Raw genomic sequence first — 19,049 nt, 5'->3', positions numbered from 1 at the left:
TGCAGCTATTTCTCTGTCTTTTAAAAGCCATCAGGTGTATTAGTCTTCTGTGGTGGACAAGGTGCAGACTAACACCTCTGTTTACCAGGCCTATAATGTGTTGATAATCCCATGAAATAAAATCTTGTTCTTTCTGGATGAGACAAATGCATAGAGCCTTTCTATGGCTAAGAACCATTTCACAGGAGAGTGTCTGCAGTATCTCTGGATTTGAGGGGAAATAGTTGAAAAGCAAGTGAATGTTTTCTGGGTCAGAACAAAGTCCCACATTTGCTTCATTTCTTTACGGTTTTCCCAGCCTCTGTTACAGGTTCCAGCTTCTAAGGTTCCAGCTTCTAAACCGATAGCAGGTTCATATGTGCAAAAGTGATCCTTTTCCAACAAAGACCGTAGCATTGCATTTGTGTGACACTTACATGTCCACACATGTTTTTGATAGCCCAAGTCATTCTTAGTATCAATAATGTAATCTCCTATGCATTGTGTTTTCTAGTGTGCCAGCAAAGTGAATGGTGGTCTACATGGGAGTACCAAAGACTATCCTGATGAAGCAATCCATTTTGCTCGAAGTCATCCTCTGATGCATCAGCCTATTAGGCCAGTTCATAAGAGACCAGTCCTTGTGAAGACGGATGGGAAATACAGTCTCAAACAAATAGCAGTAGACAGAGTGGAAGCAGAAGATGGGCAATATGATGTCTTATTTATTGGGACAGGTAAATAATAAAAGGCAGAGAGAAGCTCTGTCGTGTGGCACTAATTCACTCAGGCTGGAAACACTGTAGAAGTGGTTACATCAGTCCTCTTAGTACTACCCACCATACATACAAAGTTCCATTTTGCTTTTTTTTTTTCCCCCGGCCCCCAACACCCAATCTGCTTACCATGACTAACTCCTTTCTTCATGTCCCATGAGGCCCCGACCACAGCCATTCCCTGGCTACTTCCACAATAAAAGGCAGAGTAAGCTGTACTGCACACAGATCAGTCATGTTAACATGAGTACATCCAGCTGTCTTCTGCATAGACCAAGTGTCGGCCAGTATCTATCATTCATCAGGGTCTCTCTCCATCTGTTTTTAGCCATGTAAATAACCAGCCATTTTAGCATCTCTCAGACAGGTTCTTTGACTTTAGAGCAGTCTGTTTGGGCTACTTGGAATTGCTGATCGAAGAGGTAGTGTTCTGATATGGCCAAGAATTAAGGTTGCCAACCTCCAGATGGTAGCTGGAGATCTCCTGCTATTACAACTGATCTCCAGGTGACAGAGATCAGTTCCCCTGAAGAAAATGGCTGCTTTGGAAGGTAGACTCTATGGCATTATACCTCATTGAAGTCCCTCCCCTCCCCAAAGTCCACCCTCCTCAGGCTCTAACCCCAAAATCTCTGGAGCTGGCAATCCTACCAAAAATGCCCACAAACACACCACCTCTCAGCCTGGATACAGTCCCTCCTACTTTTTGGAAGTTTCCCTTAGATCTTCAACCATCCCTTCAGTTAGGCAAACCTGAGCACACACACCCCCTTTCCCCTTCCTTTCTTTCCAAGCCTGGAAGGTAAAGAGACTCGATGCTTTTGAACCCAGTTGTTTTCCGTAAAACTGGGGCCACAATCTGGCCCTGAAATGTGCTTGTTTCATCACATGCTCTACCATGATGCACTATCTGCCCAAACCAGTCCAACTATATTCCTGGTGCTTTAACTACTGTTGGGAAGGGTCTCATTGCTTTATTCCTTAAGTCTCATCCACTCCACATTTGTGTGGATAATGAGCAGCCTGTCTTACAAAATAGTTGTAAAGGTTCCTCAGATCATTTATGTGCAGCCTTGAATGCATGGAATTAACTATATAGATATTACTTTTGTCCATCTCTTGTGTCTCATATTGGTATTTTCATATTTTGGTTAAATCATCTTTTCCTTTGGCAACATATACAAAAAAAGTTGTTATCAGTGTGAAGTTCTATCCATTTGTTTGTTGTTAAACTTACCTACAGATAATGGGATTGTTCTGAAAGTCATTACAATTTACAACCCAGACACAGAATCAATGGAAGAAGTGATTCTTGAAGAGCTGCAAGTGTTCAAAGTAAGTTACTTTTTTCTATCTTATCACACTCAACGGCCCCTATAGATCACACCTCTGCACACTGTAGAGGCTTCTGGAATCACATCAAATAGGATCCAAGCAGCCCAATTATATACTGTCAGGAGCAGCTCAGGATTTCATGGTCAACATGACAACTATGGGCCTATCTCAGGTAATAAGAGGCCCCACAGGTCACACTCTTACCACTGGGAGGGTTGTGTGGTATGAGGTGCAGAGGTATTTTTACATCACATGTAAAAACTGCTGTTCTTCTCCTGTAGTCCTGTCCCACTTTATATACTGGTATATATAGGGATTTATAGGTGTAATTTCACAAATCCCATGTTATTTTTCTGGGTGGGGGGACTAAAATCTAAGGCTCTGTTTTGTGCCAGAAAGGTTTATTGAATATAAAACAAAGGTGAAATTAAACATAGCAAATTCCCTGCTCTGAACAACAGACAGTAACCAGCATCCTGTGTTACAAAATGTAGGGATAGCTGTGCTATTTGGCTGTACCATATGTAGTCTTTGAAGAACCAGCAAGATAGCATTTCACATGCTAGAATGTCTCAATATTTGCTGAATAGTTACACCAGATGTATTGTAAGGCAGAGGTGGTCTGTGTATTAAATTAAAGGGGGAAATCTCTTTATTTCTAGGTGCCAATTCCTATTATATCAATTGAAATTTCTTCAAAAAGGGTGAGTACAGAAGACCTGGGTCTGATGATGGATGCAATTAAAAATACAGTGAGTTTGGTGAGCCCTACTTGAGAAGACATCTATAGGAAGTGTGAAGAAAGCTACAAGAATGTACACAAGACCAGTAGAACATGTAAAAGATATTTTGTACATACCCAGGGCCTACTTCTCACTGAGGTGGTAAATCTGTGACTGGACTATTCTTCTGCATGAAAACATTTGTCTGCTCATAGAAAATGAGCATCTAAGGGACCAAGGTTCTAGGCTAGCCATTTCTGTAGCATGCTAGATTGCTGCTTGAAGGGATTCTTTTGGATAGATGAGCATTTCATCAGGAAGGCATACCGTATAATCTCCCACCTGCAGTAGTCTTAAGTGGTGCAGCCTAGTGTTTTACTGAAATTCACCTACATGAAAGTGGCAATTTGGGAGGGGCCTGTGCAGGTAAAACATCTGTGGGAATTTTGAGGACCATTCAAAGAGTTTCATGGAAAGGAGTGAAATTATTCAGGGAGAGTATGTGTAAAAATGATATATCCTCATGATTTGTACAGGATTAGAACATTACCACACATTCTACTAGTTGTATTTGTTCTTCTTGCACCATGTGTCATACCAAGCGCTCTGGATGGGGTGTGTTAAAAATCTCATGAGATCTTCCTCTCTTATGATGTGGCAGAGGTAGGCAGTTCCCCCCCCCCAAAAAAAGTGCCTCCCCGCCCTTACCTCCTCAAAGGTCCAAGACAGAGTACAGTTACTAATCATGTTGCTTGTTCTGGCTGCTGGCTGGAATTCAGCCCTCAAGCAGAACAAACACAGGATTTGTCATTTGAATCACTTGACCCATTGTGCCTCAGTTCCAGCCAGTCAAGATGGCTGCCTCCAGGTACTGATGAGATTCAGGCAGAGCTGGTGAAATCAGCAAACAGGCCAACAAACCCCAGAACTTCCCTCCATCTGACAATGGAAGGAAATAAAGAAGCATCTGTGGCCCTGAGCTGGTGATGTCATGGAGGTTCAGAATTGGGGCATGTTGAGAAAGAATTCCCTCAGTTCAGTAAACACCAAACCATTATCGGCCAAACCGCCTCTGAAGTTTGGACACAGCTCCTGAGCAGCACCCCTGACACCAGGCCTCCATGCTGCTCAGCAGCCTTCCTTACTACCAACTCCCCTCCCCCACAACTCGACATTGCTGTTGAGAAGGCTGGCAACAGCAGGGGAGGCCTTATGTTTAAGATCTAGGAGATTGACCAGACCAGGCATGAATGCCACAAAGCATGGGGGTTAGCATTTCTCGTGTCTCCTGGCTCAAGAGAGATTGTATTTCCAGCTCCCCACACAAGTGTCCAAACTTTTTAAAAGGCCCATAAAGAGGGGTTAGGATAAATCTATCGCCTATCCTTCTCCCTTGCAAGGGTATGGGTTAGAAAAGGGGGACTGGTAGACAGCTCCCATGGGCTCATCACAAACCAACACTGCAAGCTGGAAGACAGCTCTCATAAAGATTCCAGGCTTTTTCCAAGAAAGCTCAGGGCGCAACTAGACATTCCAGAGTTCCCAGGGAAAACTCAGGGAAGCTGCCGCCATTTTAGATATGGGCCATTTAAAAATGCTACAAGGCCCAATCCCCACATTATGATGGGACCAGGCACTCTTTTTCTCCCTCCCATGTCTTTTCAAGTCCTGAAATAGCCACACAGGGAAGCCATAACATCAAGTTGTGTCCTCAGGAAGTCATATTTGCTGCCCAACTAACATCCATGGCTTGACATTCCAGAAACATAACCCAGTTTAAAACAGCTTCTCACCAACAACCTTGGATCACCCAACAGAGACACAAACCCAGGAACCAAACCCTGCAAGAGAACTAGATGCCAGCGTTGTCCCCATATACACTCTGGCCATACTACTATGGGACCTAGCATTGGTGACACTATGCAGGGCTCATCTACTTGTACATCATCCAATTTAATATATGCCGTCTTGTGCCAACAGTGCCCTTCTACTGTCTACATTGGAAAAAACGTGTCAGTCTCTGCTTGAGAGAACCAATGAACACAAATCAAACACAAGAAATCACAACATTGAGAAACCAGTGGGAGAACATACTATTACAGACCTGAAAGTCACTGTTCTACTCCCCCCCCCAAAAAAAAACCACCTTCAAAGGAAATATACAATGTGAAACTGTTGAACTGGAATTCATCAAGAAATTTAATATTGTATGTCATTCTGTCTTAAAAAGAGATTAAGGTGTCCTCAATCACTACAGCCTCTAGCAGCACTACAGGACCCAATTTTAAAGAAATTCTCATTGTGTTATCGGATTACAACCTTGCACCAATATCAGTTAATTTTCACTTAAAACCTCCCACACCATTCTTCCCCCATACTCATACATACTGCTGAGTTTAAGCCGTTTAAAATGCTTTGGACCATATTATAATCTATTTCAAAGAGAGAAAATTCCCAGATTCGTGAGGGGGAAAAGAAACTTCATGGCAATGCAGTTGCTGGTGTGACTCACTAAGTGAGTGAATACAGAGATTCAGTACAAATGTGAATATGATTCCCCTGAATATGAAGATTCAAGTCAAACAGCATATTTTAGAGTTATTAAATATAATATACATTTCCAGCATCCCATTGCACTCTGATGTTGCTAAAAATGGCGCCCTGTGAGGGGGTTATGCAAATGATGTACACGAAAGGGTGGGCCCTGGTCAGATAGAGGTCAGATCAGATCTCACCTCTGATGCAAACTGACTGGGCAGACTTAGGCTAGCGAGGATTTTTTCATCCCCAGCAATGTCCCCTCTGCAGTGTGGCAGTCATGATCCTGACCTACCTTCTTCAGAGACCTCTCTAGAGTTGAGGGAATCAATCCTTTAGCATCCCAAAGTTAGTTCACAGGCTGTGCTAGGCTAGATCACTAGTATCCAACACTAGTCTTGTCAACAAAATTACATAGTTATGTTCCACAGAGCTCTAAGGTGTGAGTGTCTGTGCTATATAGACTGAAGACTACTATTTTGTTTCATTTAATGCATCATATATATGTGAAGTGTGGTCTCATCTGGATAGGGTTGCCATCCTCCAGGTGGAGCCTGGAGATCTCCTGAAACCGATCTCTAGACTACAGAGATGAGTTCCCCTGAAGAAAATGGCTTATTTGGTGGGGGACTGTATGGAATTATACCCAACTGAGGTCTCTCCCCTCCCCAAACCCTGCCCTCCCACAAGCACCAACCCCATATCTCCAGTAATTTCCCGAACCAGAGTTGGCAACCATACTTCTAGATGGCAATGCACATTATAGTGCCAGATCCTTTGATGATGCTGAAGTACAATGTTGGTCCTTTCCTTTCAGCAACAAATTTATGTTGGTTCTGAGTCGGCCGTTGCCCAGCTGAAGTTTCATCAATGTGACACGTACGGAACAGCCTGTGCTGATTGCTGCCTGGCAAGAGATCCTTACTGTGCCTGGGATGGGATCACTTGTTCCAGATACTACCCCACAGGAACACAGGCAAAGAGGTGAGAGTCACACCTGGCATTCAAAATCACACAACAAATCTGTTCCCTAAAAAAAAGGTGTTTGTTCCAGACTGAGATGGTTCTGCTGAGGCCAGATGTGCTGAGCTATTTCCCACTTGTGTTTAAATCTCATGACAAAAAACAGAATGAATAATACATGTTGAAAAGGGAAACATGGCATTTTGATGATATGCATTGCTTCACTTGAAGCGATGTAGGGATTGAAACTGTGGTAATCTGAACGTAGAAGAAAGAAAATCAGAACCAAATATCTTTCATACATTGGGAGCAAGTATAAGGTAAAAAGGGGTCTCAGAGCATGCCCCCAGCCTACTCTCAAACCTGAACTGACAGACTCCTCAGCAAATCAAGCACTGGCTGGAGAGGTCCTGTTGTGTTTCTCCCAGCTGGCCCTGTAATTCCCTTCTTGTGTCCACCACTTCACCTCTAGGGTTGTGAACCATTTTCCCCCTTTTATTTTTTGGATTCAGGTGTAATAGACCTGGAATTTTTTGAAAAATCCAAAAAAAGTCGAATTGCCATATTGCCTTTTTGTCGATTTTCAAAAAAAATCAGGTTTATTAAACCTGAACCAAAAAAAATATGTGGTGCAGAGCTGAAAGCTGAGTTCAGAGCAAGTCCAGCCTTCGGTTCTGTGTCGCTCCGAACCCAGGTTTCAGTTTGGCATCCCTTCCGCCACCGAGGTCCACGTGGACTTTGGAGACCACAGCGGACCCAGACAGCAGGTAAGTGAGAGTGGGGCGGGGGGGTTTAACATCTTAACTGAGCCTGGCTCCGGCTGGGGGTTGAGGGTGGGATAACAATCAAATTAAATAAATAAAATGGTATTATTCATTTGGCATTATTCAGCGATCCTGTTTTTGGTTCCCTTTCGTTGCTGCCATTTTTTCAGTACAACAACCCCCCCCCCCCAAATACCGAAAAGGTATTTTTGGGGTATTTTTCGGTTCAGCTTTATCGAATGCACACCCCTATTCACCTCTGCTTCTTCTGTGCCTGTGACTGGTGAAAGCACAGGCCGCCAGCACTGCAGGGTGCTTTGTTATCTTTCCCTGGAGGTGGAGGCAGTGGCTGTGAATGGCTGAGCCAGCAGGTAGGAACAAGACTGACGGTCCTTGGCCAGCCTTCAGCTGTGGCACTTCAGGTTTGAAGGCTCGCTTCTAACAGATCTGAGCTTTCTTCTGCTTTCAGCCTCAGATGCATTGGAAGAGAACAGCTGGTTGTGAGTCGCTGTGGCATACTGGCCAGAGTGCTGTGTGTGGGTGTGGGGATTCTCAGCTTCAAACCCCACTGAGCTAAAAAATGTACTGAGAAATGCCTTGAGAAGGCAGCTTTTCTCAGCCTAGCAAACGACTACAAAGCAAACGTGGTCAGGGTTATCAGAAACTCTGGGGATATCATTTGCTGAGAAGAAGGCTACCTCTATCCCCGTACTTCTGTATTTAGGCAATAGAAGTTGTCCTATTTCCGTTGGAATCTTGGCCTATAGCATATCTAGCATCAGACTTGCTAGGGCACAATACAGAGTCCTTGTGGTTGCCACAAGGCAATTTTATTTGGCAGTGCAATTGGGGTGGGTGGGTTCTGTACCCCTGAGACACATTCTGATTACAACTGTAGCATGTGGGGAGATGTGGCACTCCTCTCCATATCATTTTCGTGTCCTGAAATGGCCCTGGGGAGATGCTGTTTGCTTTGTTGGTAGGATTGCCGGCTGTGGGTTGGGAAATATCTGGAGATTTGGGCGGGGGGCTGAGGATGGTGTGGTTTGGGAAGGGGAGGTATTTCAATGGGGTATAATGCCATAGAGTCCATCTCCTAAAGTGGCCATTTGTCTCTGTCTCCTGGAGATCAGTTGTAATAGCAGGAGATCTCCAGCCACCACCTGGAGGTTGGCAACCCTATATGTTGGGGAAACCTTTGTGAAGCTACCGCTGTGAATATGTTTCCCTCTGAAACAAATAGTGGCTCACAGAGTTTCAGAATATCAAACAGCACATGGGGAAGACAAGCTGCTTATCTCCATATATCAGCATCATAATCAGAATCAGGCCTGCATGTGTCTGGGAGGCACAGAACTGCCATTGGATGTCTGATGCAAAGCCCTCAGGTCAGCCTCAAGGACCTGTATCGTGTGAAACAACCTTTAATCCATCCTGTGTTACCAAGCTTGGATAGCCCAAATCCTCTGGGCAGATGTATTTCTGGGCATTTGTATGAAATGACAGTAGCTGGATAGCTAGACGCTACTACGTGTGGTCAGTATTGCCATACAGATCAATAAAGCTACTTCCCTTCCTGTTATGTGACTGCATGACATTGAATAAAGCCAACCCTTTAACTAGAATGCCTCCTAGAAACCAGGGAAAGAGGTGAGCCATGCCTTTTGAAAGCTGTTCTGTACTTGATGTCACATTCCCTGAACATCAGTCAGGCAAATACTCCCGACATAATTATTCATTTATTATTACAGCCAAAGGCCTGCAAAAAATATAAAATACACATCCTATAATAAAATTATACAACTTCCACTTACAGCATCTCATCCATACTAGTTAATCTGAAGGTTTGCCCATAAGGTCTTTGTTCTTCATAAATGCCTTCCGTTTCCAGCAAACATAGGAGCAAAATTTTGCTTTGGAATATGAGATATAACTCACCTTAACATCCAGTAGATATTCTACCAAGGAGGCCTCAGAGGTGTGAGAGTGTACAAATCTAGATTGGAGGGGAGTAATTAAACGATTCCTGGCATCATTATAATGTTCACAATGTAGCAAAATCTCCCAACAGAATAACTTCAGATTATTCATGTGCCTAAAGCAAACACAATTTGGCACTCACACATACAAGTGGTTTAAAAAATATATTGGCCCATCTGGAACTGAACAAATAAGAATAGTTCCTGGAGGTGTGTGCTTTAACTGGATTTATTTTTATTGCCAAATAGATGTTCATATCATTATATAAAAACCGCACTCATGTGGTAGCAACCCAGCATGCTATATGACAAGAACACCAATGCTTTTTTGTGCCCCTATTGTTTTCCACACTTCTTTACCTGGGGAGAAACGGCAATCTGACTAGTAGTTAACCTGAAATCAAGGAATATATTTTTATTTAGTACTTAAGAAGGCATGCAGAGACTCTCCTCTGGGTTTTGCTTAAGTTAACCTGTCTGTTCTTCTCTGTCTCATCAGACAGAGTTTTGCTTAAATTAATCTCTCTGTTCTTCTCTGTCTATCGTATTTTGGTCATGTCATGAGACGACAAGAGTCACTGGAAAAGACAGTCATGCTAGGAAAAGTTGAGGGCAGCAGGAAAAGAGGAAGACCCAACAAGAGATGGATTGACTCAATAAAGGAAGCCACAGCCCTCAATTTGCAAGATCTGAGCAAGGCTGTCAAAGATAGGACATTTTGGAGGACTTTCATTCATAGGGTCGCCATGAGTCGGAAGCGACTTGACGGCACTTAACACACACACACACACTCTTCTCTGTAGAAGGGGACCAGTTCAGGTTGGATAACAGGATCCAAAGAGCCTCTCCAAAGAGCCATTCCTGGGAAGAAAGGGGGTTCTGATGGGGGGGAAATAACTTGCTGAATTTCTCCTGATCATGGAGCTACAAAAGGCAAAGCAACATTCTTTGGCTCAAGAGGTGGCAACCTTGTTTGTCATTCTGATCTTTATTAGCATTTTTAATCAACATGAATTGGAAGAAACATAAATTGATCATAACTGCAACCCAGGCATGACCTGATTAAAAATACAGGGTCTGTCCAGTCCAAGTCTCAGCTCTAAAACTCTGTGGCTTAAGACCGCAAAAAAATATTTTCAGAATTGATTTCCACAGAAGATGATTCTTTTGGATGTCAGAAGAGGGAGCTGTACCTTTGAGAACTCCACTTTAATCCAAAGGTGTCTACTAATTAATACAGGGAGGTGGAACTATAGTGTGGCGACAGCACTGGCAGCATTCAGGGCCAATCTCCTGATTTATCATGTTGATAAACCATACTAAAAACGTATAAAATATACACATAAAAGCTAGCATTATTTCTTAATTCTGAGTATGAGAGTGCTTTAAAGATGCTACAGCAGACAGAAATTTAGATAGTGATCTCATACTTCCCTGGCAGATATCAGCTAAAAGAAAGGAGACTGCACTTGATTCAGGAGCAAGTTAATACTTTCTCAGAATAGGAGTGATCCACAAGAGTAGTCCATGATTCATATGGACAAAAAACTCAAACACGGTACACATATTGCAGGGCACTACCATAGAGTCTTCATTGTCCATCTTCCTCTTATCTCTGGCTCCACACCCCAGCCATAGAGTGGCCCCTTCCTTAGGTCTGAACTTTTGGCCTACTAGGGGTAAGAATGCAAGGAGGAGAGAAGCCTTGCACTGTGGTGACCTCACAGTGACCCCCAGTGTCTTCAGTAGAGGCCACTGTGAGATAAATGCCAACAAGCTGCAACCTTACCAGGCTTTGACTCATTGGTGCAAGAAGCCCAATCATGGAGATATCTGGTGCTTTCAAGGCCCAAAAGTTCTCTTCATCATGTCAACCCCCTGCTGCAGTCTGAAGAGGTATGGCCCAGGTGCAGGTATACCGTTCAGTGAGAACTCAGTCTAACTGCCAGTTTGTCTACCCAAATATGCCATGATAGTGTAAAGAGGGTATGGTGAATATATTCCTTTTCCATCTTAAAGCAAACAGAATCCACCAGATGTTTGTAATGTCTTTAATGTGACAATCTTGGGGTATGTAATCAGAGCAATCGTGAGATATGGCTTTTGTTGGGCTGTACAATTGCAGCTTATTAGAAAGAAGAGGTGAGCGCTCCTTCTCTGGAGGTTTTTAAGAAGAGGTTGGATGGCCATCTGTCAGCAATGCTGATTCTATGATCTTAGGCAGATGATGAGAGGGAGGGTATGTTGGGCATCTTCTGGACATGGAGTGGGGGTCACTGGGGGTGTAGGGGGGAGGTGGTTGTGGGTTTCCTGCATTGTGCAGGGGGTTGGACTAGATGACCCTGGTGGACCCTTCCAACTCTGTGACTCTATGATTCTAGGTCTAGAAAGCCCTGAGGTAGTCATTTCCCCAATAAGCTGGTTTTGTAGGTGCCTTTAAATTTAGAGCAATTTTCAGACATGCATTCCCCCACATGTAGTGGTATATTCCTGTCATCAGTATCACCTGTGAGCTTGCCGATTCTGGAATTTTCTTCAGATGGACAAAGTGTTGCCTTCTACTGATAACCATACCAAGTCTTTTTCTTCAGCACAAACTCAACAACAGGTCCCATCAGTAGCACCAGAGGTGTGGGCTTAACCCTCACTCAGTTGTCATAAACATGATTTTTTGGGGTTTCAGACTGGAAACTTAAGAACTGCAATATATAAGGTGTTTACATAAGATGTGGGTAACTTCCTCCCCCCCCCAAATCATTGGCTCAGCTGCTATCTCTTAAACCAAAATGTTTGTAAAGAGAAAAAGTGTTGAGACAAACACAAAATGAAGGCAAAGTAACAGGCAAATGACTGCACAAGGAACATTGGCAGGGGGAGAAATCAGCCCAGCATTTATTTATCTTCACATTGTAGGCCAACCATGTCCCACATGCTTCAGTTCTAAATGCGTATATGCTGAATCCTCAGCAAATCACAACATGGATAAGAAAGGAGCCTTCCTTAAGGACTTTGCAAAATAACAACAGAGGTCAGATGCCCTTCATTGCTGCCTTGGATACTGAGCATAGAATTTTATCAGGCACTGCTAAGAAGTTCTTGCCATGCTTCATCCAGACACCAGTTATAGCAGAGAAGTGATCTGACTAATCTGATTCCCTTCACACACTGGGGAAGGCATCTAAAGTTAGCTAATAGCACACTTGAGAATCTGTTCTCAAATTCTTTTTTTCCCCTCCTCTAGACGTTTCCGCAGGCAAGATGTCCGTCATGGAAATGCAGCTCAGCAGTGCTTTGGCCAGCAATATATTGGTAATTTTCATGCTTTAATCAGTTTGTAGAGTTTGACAGTAGTGACTTTCGTCAGAAGAAGCCACAACCACTTTCATGAAATCTCACAACATTAATTGTGTTTTTCCTCCTGTCTAAAAAAAAAAGGTAAAGGTCCCCTGTGCAAGCACCGGGTCATTCCTGACCCATGGGGTGATGTCACATCCCGAAGTTTACTAGGCGGACTCTGTTAACAGGGTGGTTTGCCGTTGCCTTCCCTAGACGTCTACACTTTACCCCAGCAAGCTGGGTACTCATTTTACTGACCTCGGAAGGATGGAAGGCTGAATCAACCTTGAGCCGGCAACCTGAAACCAACTTCCGTCAGGATCGAATTCAAGTCGTTAGCAGAGCTTGGACTGCAGTACTGCAGCTTACCACTCTGCGCCACAAGGCTCTTTTTCTCCTGTCTAGTGTATTCTAAATACCATATTTCTAGATATCCTCAAACATGCCAACTGTGCTCTACAGATAGCCTTCTCCATGTGCTCTCCCTTAGGGCTGCTCATACAGTTATAGCCGAGTCACAGGCTTCCTCTGTGGTAGGCCCAGTCCTCTGGAATGGCTCACCAGGGTGGGTGCTGAGAGTGCATCCAGTGGCTACATTTAGGGAGTTTTGGGTTGGTAGCCATGCTAGTCTGCAGTAGTAGAACAATGTTCAAGTCCACTAGCACCTTGAGGACCAACAAAATACATTAAAGATGGTATCTGATGAAGTGTGCTTTGACCCACGAAAGCTGGAAAATGTTCATCGGTTCTTGTAGGTTATCCGGGCTATGTGACCGTGGTCTTGGTATTTTCTTTCCTGACGTTTCGCCAGGAACTCAATAATATCCATCCAAACATTCAGTTTACCATGGAAAAAGAAATTGAGGGTAAACTCTCATTTCTTGATACCCTTGTCATCCGTAAAACAAACTTTCAGTTAGGTCACAAGGTCTACCAGAAACCAGCTCACACAGATCGCTACTTACTGTACACAAAAACTCCAACCACCACCCCCGACAGAAAAGAGGAATAATCAAAACATTAATGGACCGTGCAAGACGGATCTGTGAACCACAGTTTCTCAAGGAAGAAATTAATCATCTAAATCACGCACTGCTAGCAAACGGCTATTCCAGAAATGAAATCAGAAGGGCCATTAAACCAAACAAAAATCAGAAAACTCAGGAAAAACAATCTCCCATAGGAAAGGTATTCTTGCCATTTATTAAAGGAGTCACTGATAGGATGGAAAAACTTTTGAAAAAACATAACCTACAAACAGTGTTTAAACCCACCAAGAAAATACAACAGATGCTACAATCAGCAAAAGACAAAAGAGACCCCCTCACCTCTGCAGGAGTATATCGTATATCTTGCAGGTGTGGACAAGTTTACATCGGGACCACACAACGCAGCATACAAACAAGGATAAAAGAACATGAAAGATACTGCAGACTTGGCCAACCTGAGAAATCAGCAGTGGCTGAACATGGACTGGCCCAAACAGGACACAGGGTCTTATTCCAAGACACTGAAAGACTGGACAATTCTACCAACTATTTTGTCAGATTGCACAGAGAAGCCATTGAAATTCATAAACATCAGCACAACTTTAACAGAAGAGAAGAGAGTTTAAGAATGAATAAGGCTTGGCTTCCTGTCCTGAAAACCTCCAGACTAACAAAGACTACAGTCTGCAATAGCCATGCGGATTAGCTTTGGATTCCACATGTTAACAGATCACTTCAGGGTACAATGGTTCCACATTAACATTCCACACCCTCATTAGCACATTATCTTGATACTTACAGGACAATGATTAGCACATTACCTTTAATACTTTGCAGGACAATGACTCAGCTCAAACCCCCTTCTGCCTATATATTACTCTTCCTACACACTTGACATTGAGAGACACTGTCCTTCAGTGTTACTCCTCTGAAGATGCCTGCCTCAGCTGCTGGCGAAATGTCAGGAAAGAAAATACCAAGACCACAGTCACACAGCCCAGATAACCTACAAGAACCGATGAACTCTGACCATGAAAGCCTTCGACAATATCTGGAAAATGTTGTTGGTCTTTAAGGTGCTGCTGGACTCAAACTTTGTTCTACATTTATGAAAAGAGCAAGAGTCCAGTAGCACCTTAAAGGCTAACAACATTTCTGGCAGGGTATGAGCTTTTGAGAGTCACAGCTCACATCTTCAGAGAGTCAGTGTGGTGTAGTGGTTAAGAGTGGTGGTTTGGAGCAGTAGACTCTGATCTGGAGAACCGGGTTTGATTCCCCACTCCTCCACATGAGCGGTGGAGGCTAATCTGGTGAACTGGATTTGTTTCCCCACTCCTCCACACGAAGCCAGCTGGGTGACCTTGGGCGAGTCACATTCTCTCAGCCCCACCTACCTCACAGGGTGTCTGTTGTGGGGAGGGGAAGGGAAAGTGATTGTAAGCCGGTTTGATTCTCTCCTAAGTGGTAGAGAAAGTCGGCATATAAAAACCAACTCTTCTTCTTCTATCCCACAAAAGCTCATACCCTGCCAAAAGTTTTGTTAGTCTTTACGGTGCTACTGGACTCTTGCCTACTGCTACAGACAAACAGGGCTACCCATCGTGATTTGTCTACATTTATGAAGACAGTTCTCTGTTAGAGAGCATTTGGGGTATTTGTGTTTTGTGTCCTTGCAACTTGTTGTGCTGTTAGCCACCTTGAATCTATGGAAATAAGGCACCATATAAATATTTTGAACAAAGTAAATAAACAATTAGGAAACTGAAGATTTGAGTTAGGCCACTGTTTAAGCATATTTTAGTATCATTAACCAAGACTGTGTGATATATATTTTTTTTGTGCAGCACACCAAGAAAGAATGCTTAGCTTGTAAAAAAAGAAGCCAGTGTCTCAAATGCAGAGCCTCTGGCTCGGAAACTTGCACCCTTCGGAGGAGTTCCTCGAGGCTTCCAACCTGAGAAAGTAGGAAGACTAGTGTTGTCCCAGGCCCTCTTGTAGCACCAGGCACAGGCACACATGTGCATGCCCCCCATGTTAATTAGCCCCTTTGTATCCTTCTAACCCAATGCAGATATAAATGCTCCCAGATCAGGGGCAGCAACCAGACCCTGGCTTTGTTGCCCGTATGGCTCCAATGCTCTGCACGCATACCCTTCCCGCCTACTGGCAGCTCGCTCAACCTGGCAGCTTCCGTATCCATTCTGTTCATGAGTCTTCCTGCCAGCTGTCCTCCTTGTTTCAGCCTCATCCTGGGCTTAGAACAGAAGGCAGAACTGAATGGAGGCGAGGCTCTAAGACCCAGCAACTTCAAGTGTTCAGGATCTAGCATCTGGAGACATTGTTAAAACGATGGTTCTTGTCAAGTTAATCTGGCCACTGAAAGAATGTGTTTTGTTCTTCTAAACAGAGACTGGTCTGTTGAGGAGAAGATGTTCTGTATGCCTGCATATTATTACAGGATATGTAAAAGAATCGCTAAGGGACTTAGTGCATTCATATGTTCTGTGAACCATTACCAAGAATCACATAAATGAATTATTGTCTTGTTACCACCAACCCTATTGACTGTTCCAATTATAACATTATGTGCACTCCTAAGCAAAGTTTCACCTCTCTAAGCCCATTGACTTCTACGGATTTAGAAGGGTGTAACTCTGCCTGTTAGATAGATGTTGTCAGATAAATTACTTTGCTAGACACCTTGCCAGAAAAAACAGTAGTTTCGTGCAGGTCAGATTAGAATTTAGAAGGGAAATACTTCATTAACGCAAATATTTGGCATATTTGTTCTGTGGTGTAAGCTGTTGTCTGAAGAGCTGGATGCTGAGCAATGCCAGAAAAATGTAGAATGTATGTGTAGACCTGTTGTCAGATTGCATGCATGGCATAGCCAGGTCAGACTGTAAATTGCCCCAAGGATCTTTGGCTTGGAAAGCGGCTGGCAGATAATTTTTAAAGGAAAGAGTTTATAATTGTGCACAGCCCTCTTGCACCTCTATTCCAAAAGCTGATAGCAAAATGAGAACAAAGGACATCTCCAGCCCCACAGTCCAGCATTGTACGGTTCAAGATTCTACATCAGAATTTGACATCTGCTTGGCATGTAGAAGGTCCCAGGTTCAATCCCCGGCATCTCCAGTTAAAGGGACTAGGCGAGTAGGTAATGTGAAAGACCTCAGCCTGAGACCCTGGAGAGCCACTGACAGTCTGAGTAGACAATACTGACTTTGATGGACCAAGGGTCTGATTCAGTATTAGGCAGCTTCATGTGTTCACGTGTTCATGTGACATCGGAATTCGAGGCACAGCCCTTCAATGGCTGTGCACCCTTCTCCACCATCAGAGACAGAGGGTAGCGCTTGGGGGAAAGGTATCGCTGTGACATCCTTTGGTGTGTGGGGTGTTATTTAACATCTACATGCACCCCCTCGCCCAGCTTGTCCAGAGTTTCAGGCTGGGTTTTCACCAGTACGCTGATGACACCCAGCTGTACCTGTTGATGGACGACCATCTGGATTCCGCCCCGGACGCACTGGCGGGGTGCTTGGAAGTCCTAACTGGTTGGTTGAGACAGGGCCAGCTGAAACTAAATCCATCGAAGACAACGGTCTTGTGGCTCGGCTGAAGCACAAATATGTGCCTAGAAATCGAGGATTCGCTCGACAAGAATTGCTGAGCTCAGGCGTTGTGTGTTTTCTGCTTTGTAGGAGAAGCTCTGGATCCGACTGAAGAGCGAGTGGTGTACGGCATTCAGCACAACAGCACTCTGCTAGAATGTACTCCCAGGAGCTTGCAAGCAAAGGTGATCTGGTTTGTGCAGAGATCACATGATGCCAGAAGAGAAGAGGTACATCGTCACTCAGCAGGGGAGAAAAGTTTATATTCGAGACCAGGTCCCAGGTTCTCCCGCTCCTGCAGCAGGCAGGAGACAAATAGTGTAAAAAAAGAAATAGAAGAAGCCATTGGCAGTGCTATGATGTCACTTCCAATTTCCCCCCCAGGTGTGATGCTGTGCCATTTTTCAACAGCACCTCCTCGTGGACTCCCACCAGTTGGCAAGCTATTTTAGATTGCCCCTCCACACATGCACACATACAGTCTGTCATTCCATTGTCACTTAGAGGAGGGCAGGGAGCTGTTCCTGTTGGCAGCAGAGGATAGGACTTGCAATAATGGGATTAAATTGTGGGCAGAAAGGTACCAGCTGGATATTAGGGGGGGGGAGTTTTACAGTAAGAGTTCTTCGGCAGTGGAATCAGCTACCTAGGGAAGTGGTGAGCTCCCCCTCACTGGCAGTCTTTAAGCAGAGGTTGGACAAACACTTGCCAAGGATATAGTAGGGCATCGAACCAGGACCCACCCCTTTTCCACCCTCTGAGCTGGTGAGGGGTCTGGCCACAGGGGCTTTCTCGGCCTCAGACCACTCTGAAGACGAGTCTGAACTGGCCTCACCCTCAAGAGGATGCCAGGGTTCTCAGCTTCTGTCAGCAGCCTCGGAAGTCCATGGCATCTCCTCCTTGGCCTCAGCCAGGCTCCTAAAGGCTCCTCCCTGCCCTGCCTCCTGCCCCCGCCCCCCAGGAGTCCTTAAAAGGCCTGGTGTGGAAAACTTGCTTCAGCTCTCCATCGGCCCTGTCAGGTGGGCACCTTAAGCGTAATCCCTGCCCTGCCTGCCTAACAGCTGATCGGCAGGGGCCTGGGCACTGCCCAGCAGTGTGGGCGGCAGCCTGGCATGCTCTCTTCCAATGGCGAGGCCGAGCAGGGACCTTGTCCTGGCTGGGCTTCGTGCTGTGGTCGGAGTGGCCTATGTGGAAGAAGAAGCTGGGTTGCTGGGTGGCTTGCTTAGCCAGCAGCGCTGTGGGAGCTTCCCTTTGCCCTCCAGAGGCGCCGATAAGTGGCAGCGAGCATGGGAGACCCGGGACGTCGGGCTCCTCGGTTGTCCCAGGGCATATTTAAAACAATGGATGTGTAGAATCTTTTTTATCCTTATACAGTTTTGTACACTTTCTCAGGTGAAGATGGATGATAGACTACTCAAGGTGGACCTGGGCCTCTTGTTCTTAAGACTGCACAGGACAGATGCGGGGACATACTTTTGCCAGACAGTGGAACACAGCATTGTCCATACAGTAAGAAAGATCACACTTGAAGTTGTGGATGAAGACCGTGTAGATGACTTGTTCAACAAAGACTATGAGGAGGATGTTTCTCATAAGATGCCATGCCCTGCCCAGAGCAGCATCTCCCAGGGCTCTAGGCCATGGTACAAGGAGTTTTTGCAGCTCATAGGTTACAGCAACTTCCAGAGAGTAGAGGAGTATTGTGAAAAAGTGTGGTGTACGGATAAGAAGAGGAGACGGCTGAAGATGTCCCCGTCCAAGTGGAAGTACGCCAACCCACAAGAGAAGAAGACCCGCATCAAGCCTGAGCATTATCGTGTCCCCAGGCATACTGCTAACTCTTGATGTGGAAGATGCCCATTCATTCAAGACAGTTCTCTTTTTTCTCTTTCTTTTTGGACCCAAGGAAAGGGGAGGGAACTCAGTCTTGAATCTGAGAATTAATATGAAATGTTGAGACTGGAAATGGAAAAAATTAGTGTGTTTTAGTAAGTTATACACCTGGTGTCCGCTTAGGTGCATTTTTTAAAAAAAAATCTGCATAATGCTTA

General features: G+C 44.6%; 1 protein-coding gene across 1 annotated transcript in view; it reads left to right on the top strand.

Annotated features, from left to right (window-relative positions):
• SEMA3E (semaphorin 3E) overlaps window positions 1-18,843 on the top strand; it is a 138,616-nt gene extending 119,773 nt beyond the window's left edge. The window contains exons 11-17 of the mRNA XM_056845734.1: window positions 494-716; window positions 1,999-2,090; window positions 2,753-2,794; window positions 6,168-6,334; window positions 12,298-12,365; window positions 17,089-17,228; window positions 18,391-18,843. Coding sequence (XP_056701712.1) covers window positions 494-716; window positions 1,999-2,090; window positions 2,753-2,794; window positions 6,168-6,334; window positions 12,298-12,365; window positions 17,089-17,228; window positions 18,391-18,843 — 1,185 coding nt within the window. The remainder of the gene's footprint in view (window positions 1-493; window positions 717-1,998; window positions 2,091-2,752; window positions 2,795-6,167; window positions 6,335-12,297; window positions 12,366-17,088; window positions 17,229-18,390) is intronic.
• Window positions 18,844-19,049: the final 206 nt, after the last annotated feature.

Source organism: Euleptes europaea, chromosome 3 (genome assembly GCF_029931775.1).
Source record: "Euleptes europaea isolate rEulEur1 chromosome 3, rEulEur1.hap1, whole genome shotgun sequence".
Lineage (NCBI taxonomy): Eukaryota > Metazoa > Chordata > Lepidosauria > Squamata > Sphaerodactylidae > Euleptes > Euleptes europaea.
This window is presented reverse-complemented; position numbering and strand designations above follow the sequence as displayed.